Below are 16734 nucleotides of genomic sequence, written 5' to 3' on the forward strand. Positions count from 1 at the left end.
ACAGTCACCCTCAGCTTAAATATTTCCTGAACATTGAAAAGTAAGAAATACAGACTTAAAGATCTTTGATGAATTCAACATACAAATCCTCTTCATGTTATCATTTTCTTCTCCCTTTTAGATTTAAGTGATCGAGGTACACAGGATAGAAACTTCCTACTTCACAGGAAGTTGTCACCTACAGTCGTAAGCTTCCCAGAGTTCAAGGGTGACCCAACCACCTGAAGCATGGACCTTATCGAATCCACCCCCCCACCCCCCAAATAACTTTGATATTACAAACATCCTCACCCTAGCATTACTGGGTTCAGTCTCCAACACATTTGGACAGTAAGAAATTTCAACAAGCATTCAAGGGGCATTGATTCTTTTACACTTATATGAAGCAAACTCTCATCAGAATTTTCTGTTCATAGATGTAGTCTTCACAAGGCCTCAGTTTGTCACATGCAATTTACAGATATTTTTGCATGTAATTCCCCCAACCATCAAATTACACTATAATCAAATCAACCATCAAAAGACAGATCACATAATCCACTTAGCCTTTAGAAACATGATGCCAAAAAGAAAATCTATTTTAACAGATCAATCTTGTTCAGTGTCAGGCACACTGTAAACCACTCGGGTACCCCTATCTATAACGGTACATGGAAAACCTGGCTAACGAAACAACACACAAATTGAAGGAAAAACTCAGCTCCTGACAATAGGAGACAACGTCTGTTACCGAGAGGACGTTTCACATATCAATTTAAAAAGGAAGAGAAAAGTAGTATTTTCCATATTTTGCTGCAGACACACAATCAATAGGATAAACGACATAGAAATCACAAAAAACAAAACAAAACAAGTTCTATTTGTAGAAAGTAAGGGGCAATCAGGATGGTTGTGAATGAAGTTTCCAGTGCCAACTAATGGAAGGGAAATCAATTTTCATTCTTCCCTTGCATCTTGTCTGTTTCATAGCTTGGGGACACCCCTGGAACAACACAGGAGGTTGCACAGCAAGAACATGGCACTGGCAAATCACTGGATCCTCAGTGGCCCTAAAATTTACAGGAGGAATTATTGCACTGGATTCAGACCCATATGTTCTATGAACTTGTACACATAATTATCGCCCATGGGTTTAAAATTGAATAGAAAATGAAGATGATGTTTGTTGTATGTGATTGTTTTGTTTTTTGTAAGCTGTCCAGAGACTTTAGTATTGGACGGTGTAAAAAAACTTTAAATAAATAAATAAACAAATGCATATGTAATCTCAAGTGTTTGGATATAAGGTGTAAAAATTTACCTGTAGCACAAGATACAGATCTGCTTAAGGCAATTGTGAAATTAAAGCTGCAGTCCTATGAACACTCACATAAGTTCTGCTACACTTAGGGGTGCTTACTTCCAATTAAAACATACACAAGATTATGCAAACCTATTAGATACTGGTTCTGTTCTCTCATGATGACAACTCTCAGTTTAAGATCCAAAGGTTTATCATGTACAAGCAAGTGCAATGCCTTCACAGCACCTGCCTCTTCCCCTTTTATTCCACAACTCACAACTGGTTCTTTCATGGGTTGTACAATGTGATAAATAAACCTCAATTGTTGCATTTAGTGGCTGAACAACCCAGCAATTAATGAAACAATAAACCATAGATTAACCACTGAGTTGTGCAGCTTTCCATATCACAGCCTATAAAGGAGACAACTGTGGATTGCACAAGAGCAGAACATCCCTGTTTGTGTGCAACAACTCACCAGTTCTGTACAATAACTTATCAATGCATGTTAACTACATTCACTACAATTAGTATCATACCTAGCTGTTCCCTGAGTTGAAGGTTTAGACTACAAACCAGTTTACACATTTATCCAAGGAAAAGTCTCATTACATTCAATAGTATTTTTTTCTGTGTAGACATGCACAGGATTATATGGTAAATTATTCAAATTTTACATAAGGAACAGTTGGCAGTGACCAAGCAGAGGTGAATATTCATAAGGTGAGTTGGTTGGCAGCCTAAATAGTCATAATTTTGAAAATAAACACATTATCTATTATGTCATTTGATCACGGTTGAGTGCTTTCACATGGAAGTCAAGCATTTTCTCTTGATTTTTGATAAATGGTCAATTATTATTAGATCAATAATATTTAGACTTTCATTTTTGGTCTAAAAATTTAAATATGCTTGTGTTTGACAGAACATGTTAACTTTAGTTTTGATTTTATTGTCTGTGTTATTTTTAAGACATGCATAACTAGCGATGCAGGTTTTCTGAACAATTTTGAACTGGGAAGTTTTCCTATACTAATTAAGCTAATTTATATATAAGGTTATTTGCATCAGAAAATGTACAGCCTGCATCTCTGCCAGCTTAGAAATTGATCTAATTTAACATGTTTTCTTTATCTGAACATAGCATTTTTAAAAATCTTTTCTTAAACTATGTATCTGGACAAATGCAGTGTGCATGCCACTTCCAATTTTATTCAGCAAGTTACAGTTGGCTCTTTTGTAGGTTGCTGAGCACTGCTTTTACTAGAACTAATTCTAGTTTCATTATGAAGGAAGACAGCATTTCCAAAAACTACTTACTTTTGTGCTTGCTTCAACAATATTTTATATCCCAATCAATTAGTTCCTGTGGATTTAAAACCATTTACGTTAGGGAAAAAAGCAATTAATACTGGAAGGTTCAAAATCTAGCATATTATGTTGGATTCAAAGTAGCATGAGCAAAAAGCTTACGCAAGGAAACATTTCCTTCCACCCCATCATCCCCTTCTTTTCTAATCAAAGTTGAGGCTGTCTCTGCAGTTGGCTCTATAGAACAGAGTCTGACACATCCCACCACACACCTTCCACTGCACTGACAAACTGCAGTTGTTCCTGTGGACTCAGTTGACCCAACTGAAACGATAGCTCATATACATGAAAATGGACTTTCCTATCACTTATTAGATCAGAAAAAAAGAGATAAATACTCATCTGAGTGTGGATTCAATCCTGTGCTAATGTTATTGAAGATACAAATTGATGCAATCTATTCACACTGCCTTGGCATGCCTGCTTACCCATTCTGGATATGAATGCCACTGAAAGTTAGGCATTGTGGATACGTTCTCACATTAGCATATTTTTATTTTTGACTCTGGATCTGAATGCACTTCACTACTTATATGCAACAAGGGAACATGGATTGGGTGAAGAAAGAAAAAAGTAAGAGAAAGAACTACCCGTCCATAATCCTGCTATGATTTCCCCCACTATTTATTTATTTTATTTATTAAAACATTTCTATGCCGCCCCATTCACCGAAGCCTCGGGGCGGCTCACAACTATGACATTTTATCACATCTAACAAGATTTAAAATGAAAAAGCTTACTTAAAAAGTACGACATAACCAACAGAGAGAGAGAGAGAGAGAGAGAGAGAGAGAGAGAGAGAGAGAGAAGAATAAGATATGCAAGTTGTGATCCCCCTCCTGCCCTGCTACAAGCATAATGACAGGTGACAGGCATGGCAGCAAGGAACAACTTGCTCAATATACATTGCTAGGCAGAAATATACATGTTTGCTATTTTCGATCAAAGCTCTTGAAAGAACAGCAGGAAAGCGCACTACAAAGACTAGTTTGACCAGAATACCATATTAACTCTAAACACAATTCTTGCAAATAACTCCTCCCATGGTGCTTGGGAAAGGTTTTGCACACTTCCACGGTTTGTTTTGTTTACCCAAGGATGCTCCCACTTCTAGTCTTACCCCCAATTGGTAAAAAGAACCAGCTTGGGCGGGTTAGCAGCTACCTTATGCACTATGACAGGGAAGGGGACTGCACCCAGCCGGGCTTACTTCTGAATTGACAAGCATGGGACGGGGACTGAACGCCTGACGCGGCTCAGCACTTCAAGCAGAACAGACTCTACCCTTGCCTGGCCCTCGGCCAGTCAAAATCATGGAGGCGCGGTAAAATAAAAGAAACACACACACCATATAGCCGCCGAGAAGAGGAAGCTCTGAAAGACGTCACGGCGCCGGGCGGGTCACCAAACGTCGCCCGGCACGTGAGAGAAACTGCCCAGCGAACCGGAGCACCCACACGCTTTCCTCCCAAAGAACTCACCCGCCGCAAATCAAAGCCACGGCCGTACGGCGTCGCGACCCAGGCCACTTCCGGCGCGCCTTCAACATCACAGGAAACGTACTGAACAGCATTTCCTTTTCCCTTCACTCATCCAATCCCGCGGTCTCTAGGCTGCCAAGACTACACCAAAGAGACTTCACGTACTGTGCTATAATTACATTTCCGGTTGAGTTACAACATGGCAAAGAAATTTTAGGGTGGTAGAACTGGGGTAGCGACCCCGCTTATGGTGGCGTTCAAATGGAAGCCGGAAATGGAGACTGGGTGTAACGTAGAAGTCCTTGATGTCTGTTTATGTCCGTACCCACTGTGAGTCTTGCGGCACGTCATCAGGAAGACGTCAAGGGAAGGCGCCTCAAGGCGAGTCGGGCGCGGCAGGCCACTTTAGGGGAAGCCGGCGCTATGGTTCTGTGTGGGCCTGACTGAGCGGCTTCTTTGGCTGTGGTTAGTAAAACCGCGCCTCGTGCCTCAGCGATCTTTTCCTTCGGGTCTACCCCCGGCCCCGCATGACCTGCCCCTAAGGGGAAGTGAGACTGAATTCAGTGGGGTTTGCTCTTAGTCGTGTGCATCCTTAGGATTGCATCTAGTGACAGTCTTGAGTAAAGTCCCATTCATTGCAGTGCGGATCTAGTCCGAGTAGTGTTAATAATAGACTAACAATATCCCACTAGGTGCTCTGGGCTCTTGAATAAGAGCATCACTATTTTTAGCAGAAACATTTTCCCGTCTTTAAAATTTTCTGGGGACATTTACGCTTTAAAGCATGCCACTTGGAAGAACTAAACAGTAGGTCTGGGGGTGTTTACCTGGGAGTAATTCCTATTGAAAATTGTGTCTTTTTAAGAAAGTGCTAATCAGGTTGTACTTATAAAAGCTATGGTACATGTGTCATGCAACTTAGGTCAACAGGTTAGAATGAGATGGTTGGGACTTTGAGCTATTGATTTAAAAGAAACAATATCAAAACAATGTCATTAATTGTACTAGTCATACTAAAAGCTGTGGTTTGTGGCTTTGAATGAACATTATTAAAAGCACAGCCTAGTCTCTCTGCTCTCAAGCCCATCTTTCACTCAGATAATGATACATTGATGGTAGGTAAGTAGATATGCTCTCTTATCCATGTATTTGTGTCTTTGACTTTTCTACCAAATATCATCGTTTCTATAAACAAGATGAAGAAAAAGAAGTGGGGAGGAGAGTAATCTGTGTGAGCCAATGTATACTCCAAAGCCTACCAATCTTTTATTTTAGTCACTTGCACATGCTTTTCAGAGACATCACTCATTACTTGAAAAGATATGTGTTCTGAAAGTGAAAGTGCTATTCAGATATGTTTTATAAAAGCTTTCAGTGTAGCTAAGAACACTGGAAGACTGAAGAATTTTTAGTCCAGTATTCTTTTTCCACCAAGGCCAACCAAATATCTAGGAATCCTATAAGCAACACATGACCTCAGGAGCCCTTTTCTGTGGTTGTTCAGCAGCAACTGATATACAGAAGCATGTTCCATTTGTTACTGGAGTTATTATATGGATATCATTAAAGAAACTATTGATAGTCTTAGGTGTCATGAATCTGTTTAATCCTCTTTTAAAATCATCTAGACTGGTGGTGACCATCACATTTTGTCATAATAAATGTGCACTATATGCATATGCACTATATGAAGTAGTCAATTTTGTCTGTTTTTAATATCTTAGCTTTGTGAGAGTACAAATAAATCATTTTATTTACTTCATTTTTATACTGTCTAATAGTCAAGGCTTTCTGGGTGGTTAACAAAAGTTAAAATTAAACAAAGGTTAAGCACACACAGACACAAATTTAAAATAACAAAACTATAATAGCAACTGCAATTATGTTTTCCCTGTTAGAAACAAACTTAGCCCAGTCCATTATTTTTTCAGGCCTCTGTATGCCCTCCTTTCTTGTTCTTTTTAAATTAAAAAGCTTCAAATAATGTAACCTTTCTTCATTGAGGAGTAGTATTTCCTACAGCAAAGAGCAAAGATCTGGAGTTGTGTTCCTGACTGCAGTAGCTTCTAATAAGAAAATGAAGATTCTGGCTGGAGTTGCAATCAGAAACTCCATCCAGCTAGTGCAGACATCACTTTCTGGGATAATTGTTCTGCATTATTGAGCATGATCATGGTATTGTAAATACAGCTGAAATAAATGAAAGCCTTTGCTGTCTGAAATTTTGATACATGACAATTGCTTATATAAGTCCCCATAAAGTACATCTTTTGGTTTGACAACTAATAAATCTTTTTCATTTTACCTCTAGAAAAAATGAGTGGAGGTCTAGCACCAAGCAAAAGCACAGTTTATGTATCCAATTTGCCCTTCTCGTTGACAAACAATGACTTATATAGGGTAAGCAATGTTCTTTTAAAAATCAAATATTAATACTGAGTTTTACCTGATTTTGCATTAACATAACCATGACTTGTTACATCGTATTGTGTATTTTGACTTCTGAAAAGCACCTTTTTGCATTCTTTCTTGGTTCCTAACCTAAATAGTTAAAATGCCTTCTTTTCTTTCCAGATTTTTTCCAAGTATGGCAAAGTGGTTAAGTAAGTATAGCTATGGCATCATATGTTGCATATTTTTGTTTACGGTCTTGTCATTGATGGATCCAAGATTTCATAGGCTCTAATTTTGTACTGGCTTATACTTATTTATGGGGACACAGATGGCACAGTGGTGTATACTTATTTATATCTCTATAGCGCCCAACAGCCAAAACTCTCTAGGAAAGACATTACAATTAAAATAAGAAAATAACATGATATAACATCAAAGTTTAAAATTACAGCAAAACAAAAGATACATAAAGGTTGTGCACTATTTTTTGTTTATATAATTTGGTTGCTTTTCAGAGTTACAATTATGAAAGACAAAGACACACGAAGGAGTAAAGGGGTTGCATTTATTTTGTTCTTGGATAAAGAATCAGCACATAACTGTTCTCGGGCACTTAACAACAAACAAGTAGGTAACAATACATTTTGTGAAATGCAGGATACATTTTGCAAGACATACAGAAAGCTAAGATGTGGATTTTACCTCTTTTGTTAGCTGTTTGGAAGAGTAATAAAAGCAAGTATTGCTATTGACAATGGAAGAGCTGCAGAATTCATCCGCAGACGAAACTATTATGACAAATCAAAATGCTATGAATGCGGAGTAAGTACATACATAATATCTATATTTGGTAGTGCCCTTAATCTGGTCCATCTCAAAGTAAGCTGTTGGGTTACCAGTTAGTAAGCTATAGATAATTGTCAGAATTATTTTTCATTACTGAATATATGTTTCTGCTGACTGTAATATCTCCAGTACTGAACCTAAAATTAATTATGCTTTTTATACTACAGCTGTCAGAAAGACTGCAACTTCCTTCTGCTTTGTCACACTTAAGTACTTGCAAGTTTTACACTGGTACAGATTCACTATTTAAGAATAGGAATTTGTGAAGACAAAATTGTATAGATGGATTAATATTTTATGTCTATGTTGATTATCCAAGCTGTTGTGCTTTTTCATGAGTTCTATTCACTAATATATTTTTACTTTAAGGAAACAGGTCATTTAAGCTATGTTTGTCCTAAGAATATGCTAGGAGAGCGTGAACCACCCAAAAAGAAAGAAAAGAAGAAAAGGAAGAAAGTAATTGAGCCAGAAGAAGAAATGTAAGTGTATGAAGGAGTTTCCACACTTTTACTTTTTCTAGAAAGTGCAAGCATTCAGAAACATGTGGATCCCCCCTTTCTTTTCATGCTGCTCAGTGAGGAAGAAGAAGAAAGTGAAGATGAGGGAGAAGACCCTGCTCTTGATAGCCTCAGTCAAGCTATAGCTTTCCAGGTACTGAAATGCCTACTTGCATCCAACAGATAATGTCTTTTCTGTCCAATGAAAAGCTTGTGGGACCCTTACCCAGGTGGATGCCAGGCCAAAATGGCAGGGGTCAAAGAGCAGCAGTGGCAAGGCCACTGCCCAGGGTGGGTGGAATCACTGCTGCATGCCCTGCCACTCTATCCCCTTCACACGCACACATTCCCAACACACCCTTCTCAGCCCCTCCTCCTTAACCAACAGAAAGGGGGCATTTTTCCTGCTGCATCACTGAAAAAGAACCCCTTTTCCCTTTCTTGTTGCTGATTTTGTGGAAAAGGTGAGACCTAGCAAAGAAGCAGGGTGGGGGGAGAGAGGAATCCATGACAGTTTTCCCTTGATTGATCAGACTAATGAGTAGTTTGGCCCCACTGCTATGGCTTCTTCAAGGTCGACCTGACTGACTGCTTTACTCCCACTGGGCAGCTGCCAGCATTTCTATTCCACAGTGCAATACACAACAGAGCACACAAAGGTGACTATCCAGTTCCAGTCTGACTGCCACTGCTCCCACTTTGATCACTGCCACTTTCCACTTCGTCTTTACCCACCTTTACCCAGCCAATAAGCTTTCCTGCCTGGAGGGGGGAAAGCAGAACCCAGGAGATGGGGAATGGTTGGTCAGCATAGAGTATGAGGCTTTATGTGACAGCATCAGTCTGTCCCCGTTCCCCCTACCCAAAAGAAAAAATCCCAGTCAAAGGAATGAAATTAGGGATCAAAATGGCCAATGGAATCTGGCCTCTGATTTCTTTGCCCAGAATGGGTCTGTAATTTTTTACAGAAAAGAAGTTTCACATCCTTAACTTAGTTCAAGGAGCTAGAAGGAAAGAAAGAAATTGCTACAGATGCCAGTTGTGTAGGGGTCAAGTTGTTGTGTTTTCATTTTTTTTTTTCTTTAATGCAAGATTCTCACAAGGTATGCTTAAGTGTTTCAGGCAAAACATACAGACATAGTACAAATCATATCAATGAGCAAATGACTGGCCTATCAAAGTTTTATATGCTAGAGGGACAGATATCCATAACTTCATGATAACTCCATATCTTCTGTCACTTTACTTGTATATGCTTATCTTGCAGCAAGCCAAAATTGAAGAAGAGCAGCAAAGGTCAACACAGACAGCAGGGGAGCCTTCAACATCTGATTCAAGAAGACCCCGGATCAAAAAAAGTGCATATTTTAGTGATGAGGAAGAACTCAGTGATTGATTTATATACTATAGAAAATATGGACTTGTGTTCTGTACATTGTAAATAAAATAAATAGTAATTTGAGAACACAAATATTTATAAAATTGCAAGTGAATCTTTACAGTGAAAAGTATAATATTTTCATGATTGATAGATATCATGGATAAGGTTTTTTTTTCATTTTATCCTCAACTATGATTCAGTAAACATGTTTTTATTTCTAGCATCAACATTTGAATGCTGTTAGGAGCATTTACGAGTCTTTATATTCATATGATTATAAAAAAACTGTTCACTTGAGCCATGATACCACAGTGTGTTGAAGATCTATGTCATAAAACAGATCTTTATTGTACTTTGGACAGGATGTATACAATCTGAAAAGGATAAACTAGAAATGTTATGTGTAATCAAATGTCTCTGATTTTTTGTTCTTTCTTACCTCCACATGACTGCTTGTATTCAATTTGGGTCAATTGTAATGCTGTGACATCCCTGAAGTCGTTGCTTGGCCATACTGTAGCTATGCTTTTTTCCAACTTTGTAGGACCCCTAGGATGTGGAATGGGCTTCCACAGGAAGTAGTTGAAGCCCCATCGGTGAGGGTCTTCAAGGATAGGTTGGACATTAACATGGTAGGCATGTTATGAGTGGAACCGGCTGGAGCCATGGGTCATAGATGGCCCAGGAGACCTCTTCTGTCTTGCTCTGTCTCTGTGTTTCTGTGTCTTTATTTCTAAATTCTCTAATGAAGGTAAACACAGTAGTACCTTTCTTCCTCAGTGTGGCTTACCTTCAGTCATACAGTCCTACAGCACATGCCATCTTACAACCACATGGTCAGGCCAGCTGATGATAGAAGGGATGGCCCAAACCATTTAGAGGTTGGTCATGCTGGTGAAAACTACAGCATAGTTTAAGCCTGTAAACATTTGGTAGTTCTCAGTTTACAGTACCTTACAGAAATGTTCAACAGTTGTAGAAAGTCCAAGATTGGTCCCAACTGTAAAACCAAAATGGAAGTATGGACAGGTGATTTTTTTTATTTCATTCATATTCTGCCTACAAGGTTCTCCTCTACCCTCACAACAACAACCCTGCAAAGTTGGTTAGGCTGAGAGGAGTTATTGAACCATGGTCACCCAGTGGGTTTCATGGTTGAATCGGGGACTAGAACCCAAATCTCCTGAGTCACAGTCCAGCAATCTTAACTATTATACCACACTAGTTCTCAGTGCCTGAATCACCTCATCTCATCTGTCTACATTCAGAGGTGCATGGTAGAGTTGGTCCTGTTTTAGCAGTCAGTTGTAGTAAAAGTTAGACTGCACAGTCCACCTAAAGCCACAATTCCTTCACTGATGGGAGCGGCTGAGTGCATGAAAACCTTGGCACTGAACTTGGGCTCAAACTACCTAATATGTTACATTTGCAGTATGTGCCTGATCCCCTTTGTTCTCAGTATGTGTGGCCCTGACCTTAGTTGTAAGTGCCATGCAGTGGGGGAAAGGGTTAACCCTCTCTGCTATTTGTTTTCTCCTTGTGCAACAGCTTTATTTAAGATCGCAGTGCTATACCTAATTAAGGCTCATTGGACTCAGTGGTACCTACTCCTGAGTAGATATTTACAGGATTGCACAGCTAGCCTCCAAAGTGGAGAGAAGGCAGCTGGGTGAAGAGAAAGAGAAGAAAAGTCAAGAACGGTGACAAGGTGTAGACAGCTTTATTGGCTGTAGAGGAAAGAATCATGGCAGGAAAACGAAAGGTAACACCGGAGCAAATGGTTGTGCTTCAGAGAATAAATTACAAAAAGGACTGCATATTAGTTGAAAAAAGAGGGTTCTCAAGAACTCAGTTTTGTGTAATGCTAGAAAGAAAAGGGTGAACTATGGCAGAGAGATAGTCAGAATGGCATACAATTTTCACAACATTGAAAGAAAAAAATTTCTCATGAATCTCATTGGGTTAGTAAACATAAAAGTGGCCTTTCAAGTTATTTGTATTGTTGATTTAGAGTAAACTTGCTGAAGGGTGGATTCTTGCCAAAGAGAGGTAGCTTGGAAGCCCTTCCCCAGTATGTAAATGACATTACTAGTAAGAGCTCTGGCCTTGGTTTTCACAGGCACCATGGCTTAAACTAGCCAAGGTGACTTGTTTCAGTTGTGGCAGATGCTAGATATACATGTATTTGCTTAACTGTTTGCATATGGCTTATCCAAAGCTGAGAAGCATGGCTTGCGAGGTGGGCGGGGGGGCGGATCCCCAATCCCTTATATGCTTTTTAAACTGTGATGGTCATGGGCCACTCTATGGATTACCTGAAAATATAAATCACAAGTAAAAGAATACATGCTTTGGCACCTGTGGAGTTAAAAGAAGCTCAAAAGCAACCCTTAAAAGGAAAGGCTTTTGGTGTTCATCTTGGAACTTCAGTGGCACGTACTATTTCTTTCTCCTATCCTTAGTGATCTATTGCCCATCAAAGTAGCCTCTTAAAGCTGTTTATTTTGTCACATGATCGTTTAGTGGTTTTTTTAAAGCTGTTTGTGTTATGAAAAGGACACACAGAATAAATTATACGCATACATATCTCAAGGCCAACAATGACTTAAAAGCTGTGGGAAATATGAACACTCATCTCTGTATGCAGTTGCGTAATATTGACAGTTCATATTTGGCTTGAAAATATGCATTAAAGCACTCTATCCTTTTAAAAATGAACATTATGGTTTACTTATGCTGCTTTACTTTGAATATAGCCTATAGTGAGAACTAATGTGTAATTTTTTCAGACAGTGAGCCTACCCTAGACAGACTGGAAGGGGAAGTGAGTCTTCTAAATAAAGCATACTTTACAGAACTATATTAAAACATAAAACCTCATATTTTTAGTTTATTCCACCAAAGGTTTAAGTATGTGCTCTAAAAACAGGCCAAATGAGAAAAGGAGCTTTCAAAAGATCTCTGCATTTGAACTATGCCTGAACTCTGGGAGAGTTCTGTAATCATGGAGCAGCGATCATGAATGCATCACCATCCACTTGTGGGCAAATCTCTAAGATGTATAGGCATGGATCTAATGGGCTTTATGGAAAGCTTCAAATGGACAAAGCACTTATTATCAAAGCAGCCTGTCTCCTTGATAAGCTCTTCCCAGCATGGTCGGGTGGGGGACTGGTGGTGTTTGGATGTGACCTTCAATAGCAAAATGTTGTGGGCTGGCAGGGGACTAAAAGGTTTAATGTATAGGAGCTTGCTGTGCTTATGTTATCTCTGGATCGCAGCCAAAGTGAAGGAGGTGTTTTCCATTGATCATAGAGAAAGCAGTAGGGTTGTGGGGGAGGAAACCCAAGCCAAATGGCTGTGGTGGGAAGTCTAAGGAGGTGAGCTAGGAGGTGAGCTGGGAACTAGAAAGTCTAGTTTCTAGGATAGGAAATAGGACTACAGACCTATTTCCTATAGGTGCTCTATCCCAAGGTAGGGTGGGGTTTATTTTAAGCAAAAATGTTTTCTTGCCAGCTGGGATTGCTTCAGAGCAAAGTGAGAGCCTCCAGCTGCTGGCACCTTCATTTTCCTTGCATGCCTCTAAGACACATGTGGATCTAGCTCAGAGAAAAAGCAAGGTGGCAGGACAGAGCAGGCCAGTGACTATCTCTGCAGTGTGCACAGCCACCAAGGAAAAAAGAAAAAGGGAGTCATATCTGTCTAGTAAGCTTGTGGAAGTGTGACGAGGGAAGCCATTTTATGGTGGCTCCCAGGACCCCAAGTGCAAGCATTCCAATTCCTGTTTTACCTCTGCTACAAGTTTACCAGCTAGTTTGGGCAGGCCTTCCTTTTTGCAGCCTCTGTCACGGTCCAAGGCCAGGAGATGGGTGGCAGGGACAAGAGAAGCACCAGGACTAGGGCGGTTGAACTTAAGGCAAAATGGAGGCCAAAGTGCAAAAGGCAAGGTTTAATGGCAGGTCTAAGATGTAGCTACAGAGCAATACAGGGATGTGGTCATGAACAAGCCAAGGGTTGAAAACCAGGAAGACAAACAGAGGTGCAAGTACCTTGAGGCGGAATAACTGGGCAGGGCACACAACACAACACAAGGACTACAGTGAACCATCAGACCTGTGCCGCTAAGGTCTCTTGTGGAGCTTGCTCTTAGATAGCTCTTCCCCCTGGGCTCCTAGCTGGCACTCACCGGGGCTGAGAGCTCCAGTAGTGCCCGGGACCGAGCGAGTACTAAGCTGCGTGTCTGCTTCTGACCATCAGCTGAAGCCCTGGAGCAGAGTGGATCCTGACAGCTTCAGCACTTCATCAAAAACGATGGGATAATAGCAACAGTCATTTCTTCAAGGCTGCTATCGAAACTTCTGAGCTGTCAGCCATACTGTCCACGCTCTTAAAAAAAAAAGCGATTGGAAAGCAAGAGAAAACTAATCCCATCTCAAGGACTGGTAACAGATCCCCACAGAAAATGAGCAAGATCACAGCCATGCTATCAATAGCCCATAATGTTCTCCAGAGGGGTGAGAAGTACTATAAAGTACTTAACTAAGATGGGCAGTACAATCCTACCATGTGCATGTAGCTGGGAAAAACAAAGAATGAGGAGTTGGTGTATCCAAAGGCCTGCCAGGATCATGCTGTAATGGGAGAAAAAAGGGAGAAACAGAGTTTTGCTGGTGGTGTTTGGCCATTTTTTCCTTTGAGTGACCCCCCCCCCCGCCCTCCCACTGCTTCCAATGCACAGGAGTTAATCTGTGCTACCTCCAGCACTGGCATAGATTTGCTCCTGGTTTGGAACATGCCATGAAATGCAGAGGCTTCGGGTCTTGCACATCCAAGCTTTCCCCAGACACAGCCATAGAAATCTTCCTTATTGCTTCTACTAGCACCAGATTTATGTGGCACCTGGGACAGGGTTTCCAAGATCAAATTCACCTCTCTGGGGATGGAGTTTTCCACCTTTAGAGAGGAAGTTCTGACACATTCTATCGCTGCTCTGATGTCCTCACAAGGATCATAGGACTGCAGTCTATTTAAATTTAAACATATATTGTTCCACAGATGTAAATTTCCTCCAAAGTAATTACACCTTTTGCTTCTGCAGGCCATTCTTAGCCCCGCCCCCCCTTTTTTTGCACAAGTAAGATGCTCACTTTCTTTTCCAGAAAAAGATGGTACTTGGTAAACCAGCAAGCAAAGAGTTATAGCAATTAGGTCAACAGGACGAGATAAAAGCATGTATGAAAGGCTTAGTCCCTGGTGAGACTATAGAGGTCATACTAGCTTGAAGCAGTTCCTGAGACATCAATGTCAGAATCTTCCTGTCTGATTAATACGATGATTCCTCCAGAGAGTCTCAGATCAAATGCATCTCCAAGGTTATAAGACCATCAAAGGCAACCACTAGGAAGTGTGGAGCAGGGAAGGAATCCTGCACTGTAGTAAACCAATCCCCTATAGTCCATTCTTATCATTATGCAGCATAAGGAAATTAGAGGACATCCAAGTTTATATCATAGCAACAGTGGTACATTGCAGGCAGTCACGTGCCTTACTGGAACTGTGATCTGGTTTATTACAATTCATGAGGCAGTGGGTAAAAGCACACTGCTGCACTTTGGAACAATCCATTAGAGGTGAAATATATGAAGAGTCCAGTTGAAATGAATGAGAACTGCTTATGTGATCAAATGAAGACACCTTGATGGATTTGGTCCAAGTATTCAAAACTCTTTTAAGAGCAAGCCTTGTAAGCATCTACAGCTTAGCATAAGCAAAGCATGAATACAGACTAAGCTGCCACTGGGGATACCAGGTATACTGTGGACATATTATATACCTTGCTGAATTCTTACAAAACAGGAAGAGAGCTGCCAAATCACATCAAAGGCCTATCTTCATAATTTTGTTGCCACAGTGGTCAACCACCTATCCATTGGGAACTCACAAGCAGAACATCAGTGCAATCCCCACCCCTCCAGATTTCACAGCAACTGCTAGTCAGACGGCTACAGCCATTGATACTGAGGTGGTGGCTTGATTCACACATAATACTAATCCATTTTTAATTTAATCAAGGTTGTTGCCACACCCAGGATTTACATGCAAACAAACTGTGAGTTGTTTTTTCAATCCTTTCTCTTTCCTGTGTTACCTACCTGTAATCCTGGTATGTAGAGCAGCTGTTCTTTGTTCTAATTGCCCGTTGCCTCTGCAGCATGGTAAAACAACCTATGAACAAGCCATGGTTCTGGGTATACACATGATGATAAACATGCTTTAAATAACTCAAAGTGCACAACCCAACAATACTCCATAGATACTTTTTGAGTTGTTTATGTTTAACAAATTATGGTTTATTAGTGCACACATTAGCCACACATCATGACAATCCAAAATTCAACAACCAAATTCATGGATTTGCATCATGTGGGAAACAGCAAGATAAGTAGCCATTGTGATTAGCAGTCATTGATAGCCTTTTCCTGTATGAATTTCCACATCTAAAGCCATATATATTAGCAGGATCCACTGCATTTTGTGACAGTGAATTCCAGAGTCTATTTACTGTGTGACAAAACACTTCCTTTTATCAATCCTGAATCTCCCATGTTGCTGGATTTAAGAAAGATGTAGAAAAATTAGAAAGGATCCAGAAGAGGGTAACAAAAATGAACCAGGGTTTGGAAACACTCCTTTATGAGAACAGATTGAGAGAACTGGGCATGTTCGACCATGGGAAGAGAAGACTGAGGGGGGACATGATATCCCTCTATAAGAACCTCAAAGGCTGTCACAAAGAAGAAGGGCAAGATCTCTTCTTGCTCATACCAGACTGTAGGACATGGAATAATCAACTCAAGTTGTGACAACCCAGATTCTGCTTATACATCAGGAAAATTTATTCATTTATTTATTTTATTTAAAAAATTTTAATACCATCCCATCACAGAAGTTTCCTCACAGAGCAATAGGACAGTGGAACAAGTTGCCTAGAGAGGTTGTGGGCTCTCCCATACGGAAGACATTTCAAAAAGAAACTGAACAGTCACTTGAACGGGATGATGTAAATTGGTGACCTGCAACAGCAGAGAATCAGACAGGAGATCCTTCTTGGCCCCTTCTAGCCTTACTATTCTATGATTCTGCTATTATGGAAGAGAAAATACCAATAGTAGCTTACCCACAGTGCAAAGGTTATTTTGGAAATCACTGTTAGATCAGCTTTTCCAGCTAGCACATCGCCATCTATTATTGAAAGGTGGATGCCATTTCTTCTCAATAAGCAACCCTTATGTTTAAATAGTCTTCTTAATCTAGCCCATTTCTTGCTTGAAAAGTATATATCTTTGGATGACAAATTGGCTCACGTTTTTGGAGCCTGGTGGGTGTTGTACCCTGAACTGGCCTCCTTAATCTGGAACTGACAACTTGTATGTCATCTGATCTTCTTGACCACTCTCTACAAAGTGATAACGTTACATT

At 40.2% G+C, this 16734-nt stretch overlaps 2 protein-coding genes across 15 annotated transcripts in view; one reads left to right on the plus strand and one right to left on the minus strand.

The window, feature by feature from the left end:
* Nucleotides 1-4173, minus strand: part of PPHLN1 (periphilin 1) — a 51481-nt gene extending 47308 nt beyond the window's left edge. For 5 of the 10 annotated variants that reach the window (XM_044422914.1, XM_044422913.1, XM_044422912.1 and 2 more), the window contains exons 1-2: nucleotides 4002-4126; nucleotides 2603-2648 (exon numbers count right to left, since the gene is read on the minus strand). In XM_044422914.1, the coding sequence (XP_044278849.1) occupies nucleotide 2603 (1 nt within the window). In that variant the 5' untranslated portion in view covers nucleotides 2604-2648; nucleotides 4002-4126. The other 5 variants (XM_044422910.1, XM_044422916.1, XM_044422911.1 and 2 more) reach the window with 5 other exon arrangements.
* A 142-nt stretch (nucleotides 4174-4315) lies between these two features.
* On the plus strand, nucleotides 4316-9662 carry ZCRB1 (zinc finger CCHC-type and RNA binding motif containing 1). Of its 5 annotated transcripts, none has more exons than XM_044423107.1 (8): nucleotides 4318-4515; nucleotides 6446-6534; nucleotides 6709-6737; nucleotides 7044-7155; nucleotides 7243-7350; nucleotides 7744-7856; nucleotides 7953-8028; nucleotides 9142-9662. In XM_044423107.1, exons 1-8 carry the CDS (start codon nucleotides 4440-4442, stop codon nucleotides 9268-9270), a joined length of 732 nt encoding a protein of 243 aa, XP_044279042.1. In that variant the 5' UTR covers nucleotides 4318-4439; the 3' UTR covers nucleotides 9271-9662. The 5 variants fall into 5 exon arrangements, with proteins under 5 accessions (XP_044279046.1, XP_044279042.1, XP_044279043.1 ...); XM_044423108.1 differs by having other exon boundaries at nucleotides 4425-5253; XM_044423110.1 differs by having other exon boundaries at nucleotides 4425-5249.
* Nucleotides 9663-16734: the final 7072 nt, after the last annotated feature.

Source organism: Varanus komodoensis, unplaced genomic scaffold (genome assembly GCF_004798865.1).
Source record: "Varanus komodoensis strain SLA01 unplaced genomic scaffold, ASM479886v1 scaffold13_1, whole genome shotgun sequence".
Taxonomy (NCBI): Eukaryota; Metazoa; Chordata; class Lepidosauria; order Squamata; family Varanidae; genus Varanus; species Varanus komodoensis.

What these genes read in the sequence shown, in the direction of transcription:
- ZCRB1 (XM_044423107.1), top strand. Translation starts at nt 4,440, where the DNA reads ATGTCTGTTTATGTCCGTACCCACTGTGAGTCTTGCGGCACGTCATCA. An exon ending in GGGCACTTAACAACAAACAA is followed by an intron (nt 7,156 to 7,242) that starts GTAGGTAACAAT and finishes CTCTTTTGTTAG; the next exon opens with CTGTTTGGAAGAGTAATAAA. An exon ending in ATTGAGCCAGAAGAAGAAAT is followed by an intron (nt 7,857 to 7,952) that starts GTAAGTGTATGA and finishes CATGCTGCTCAG; the next exon opens with TGAGGAAGAAGAAGAAAGTG.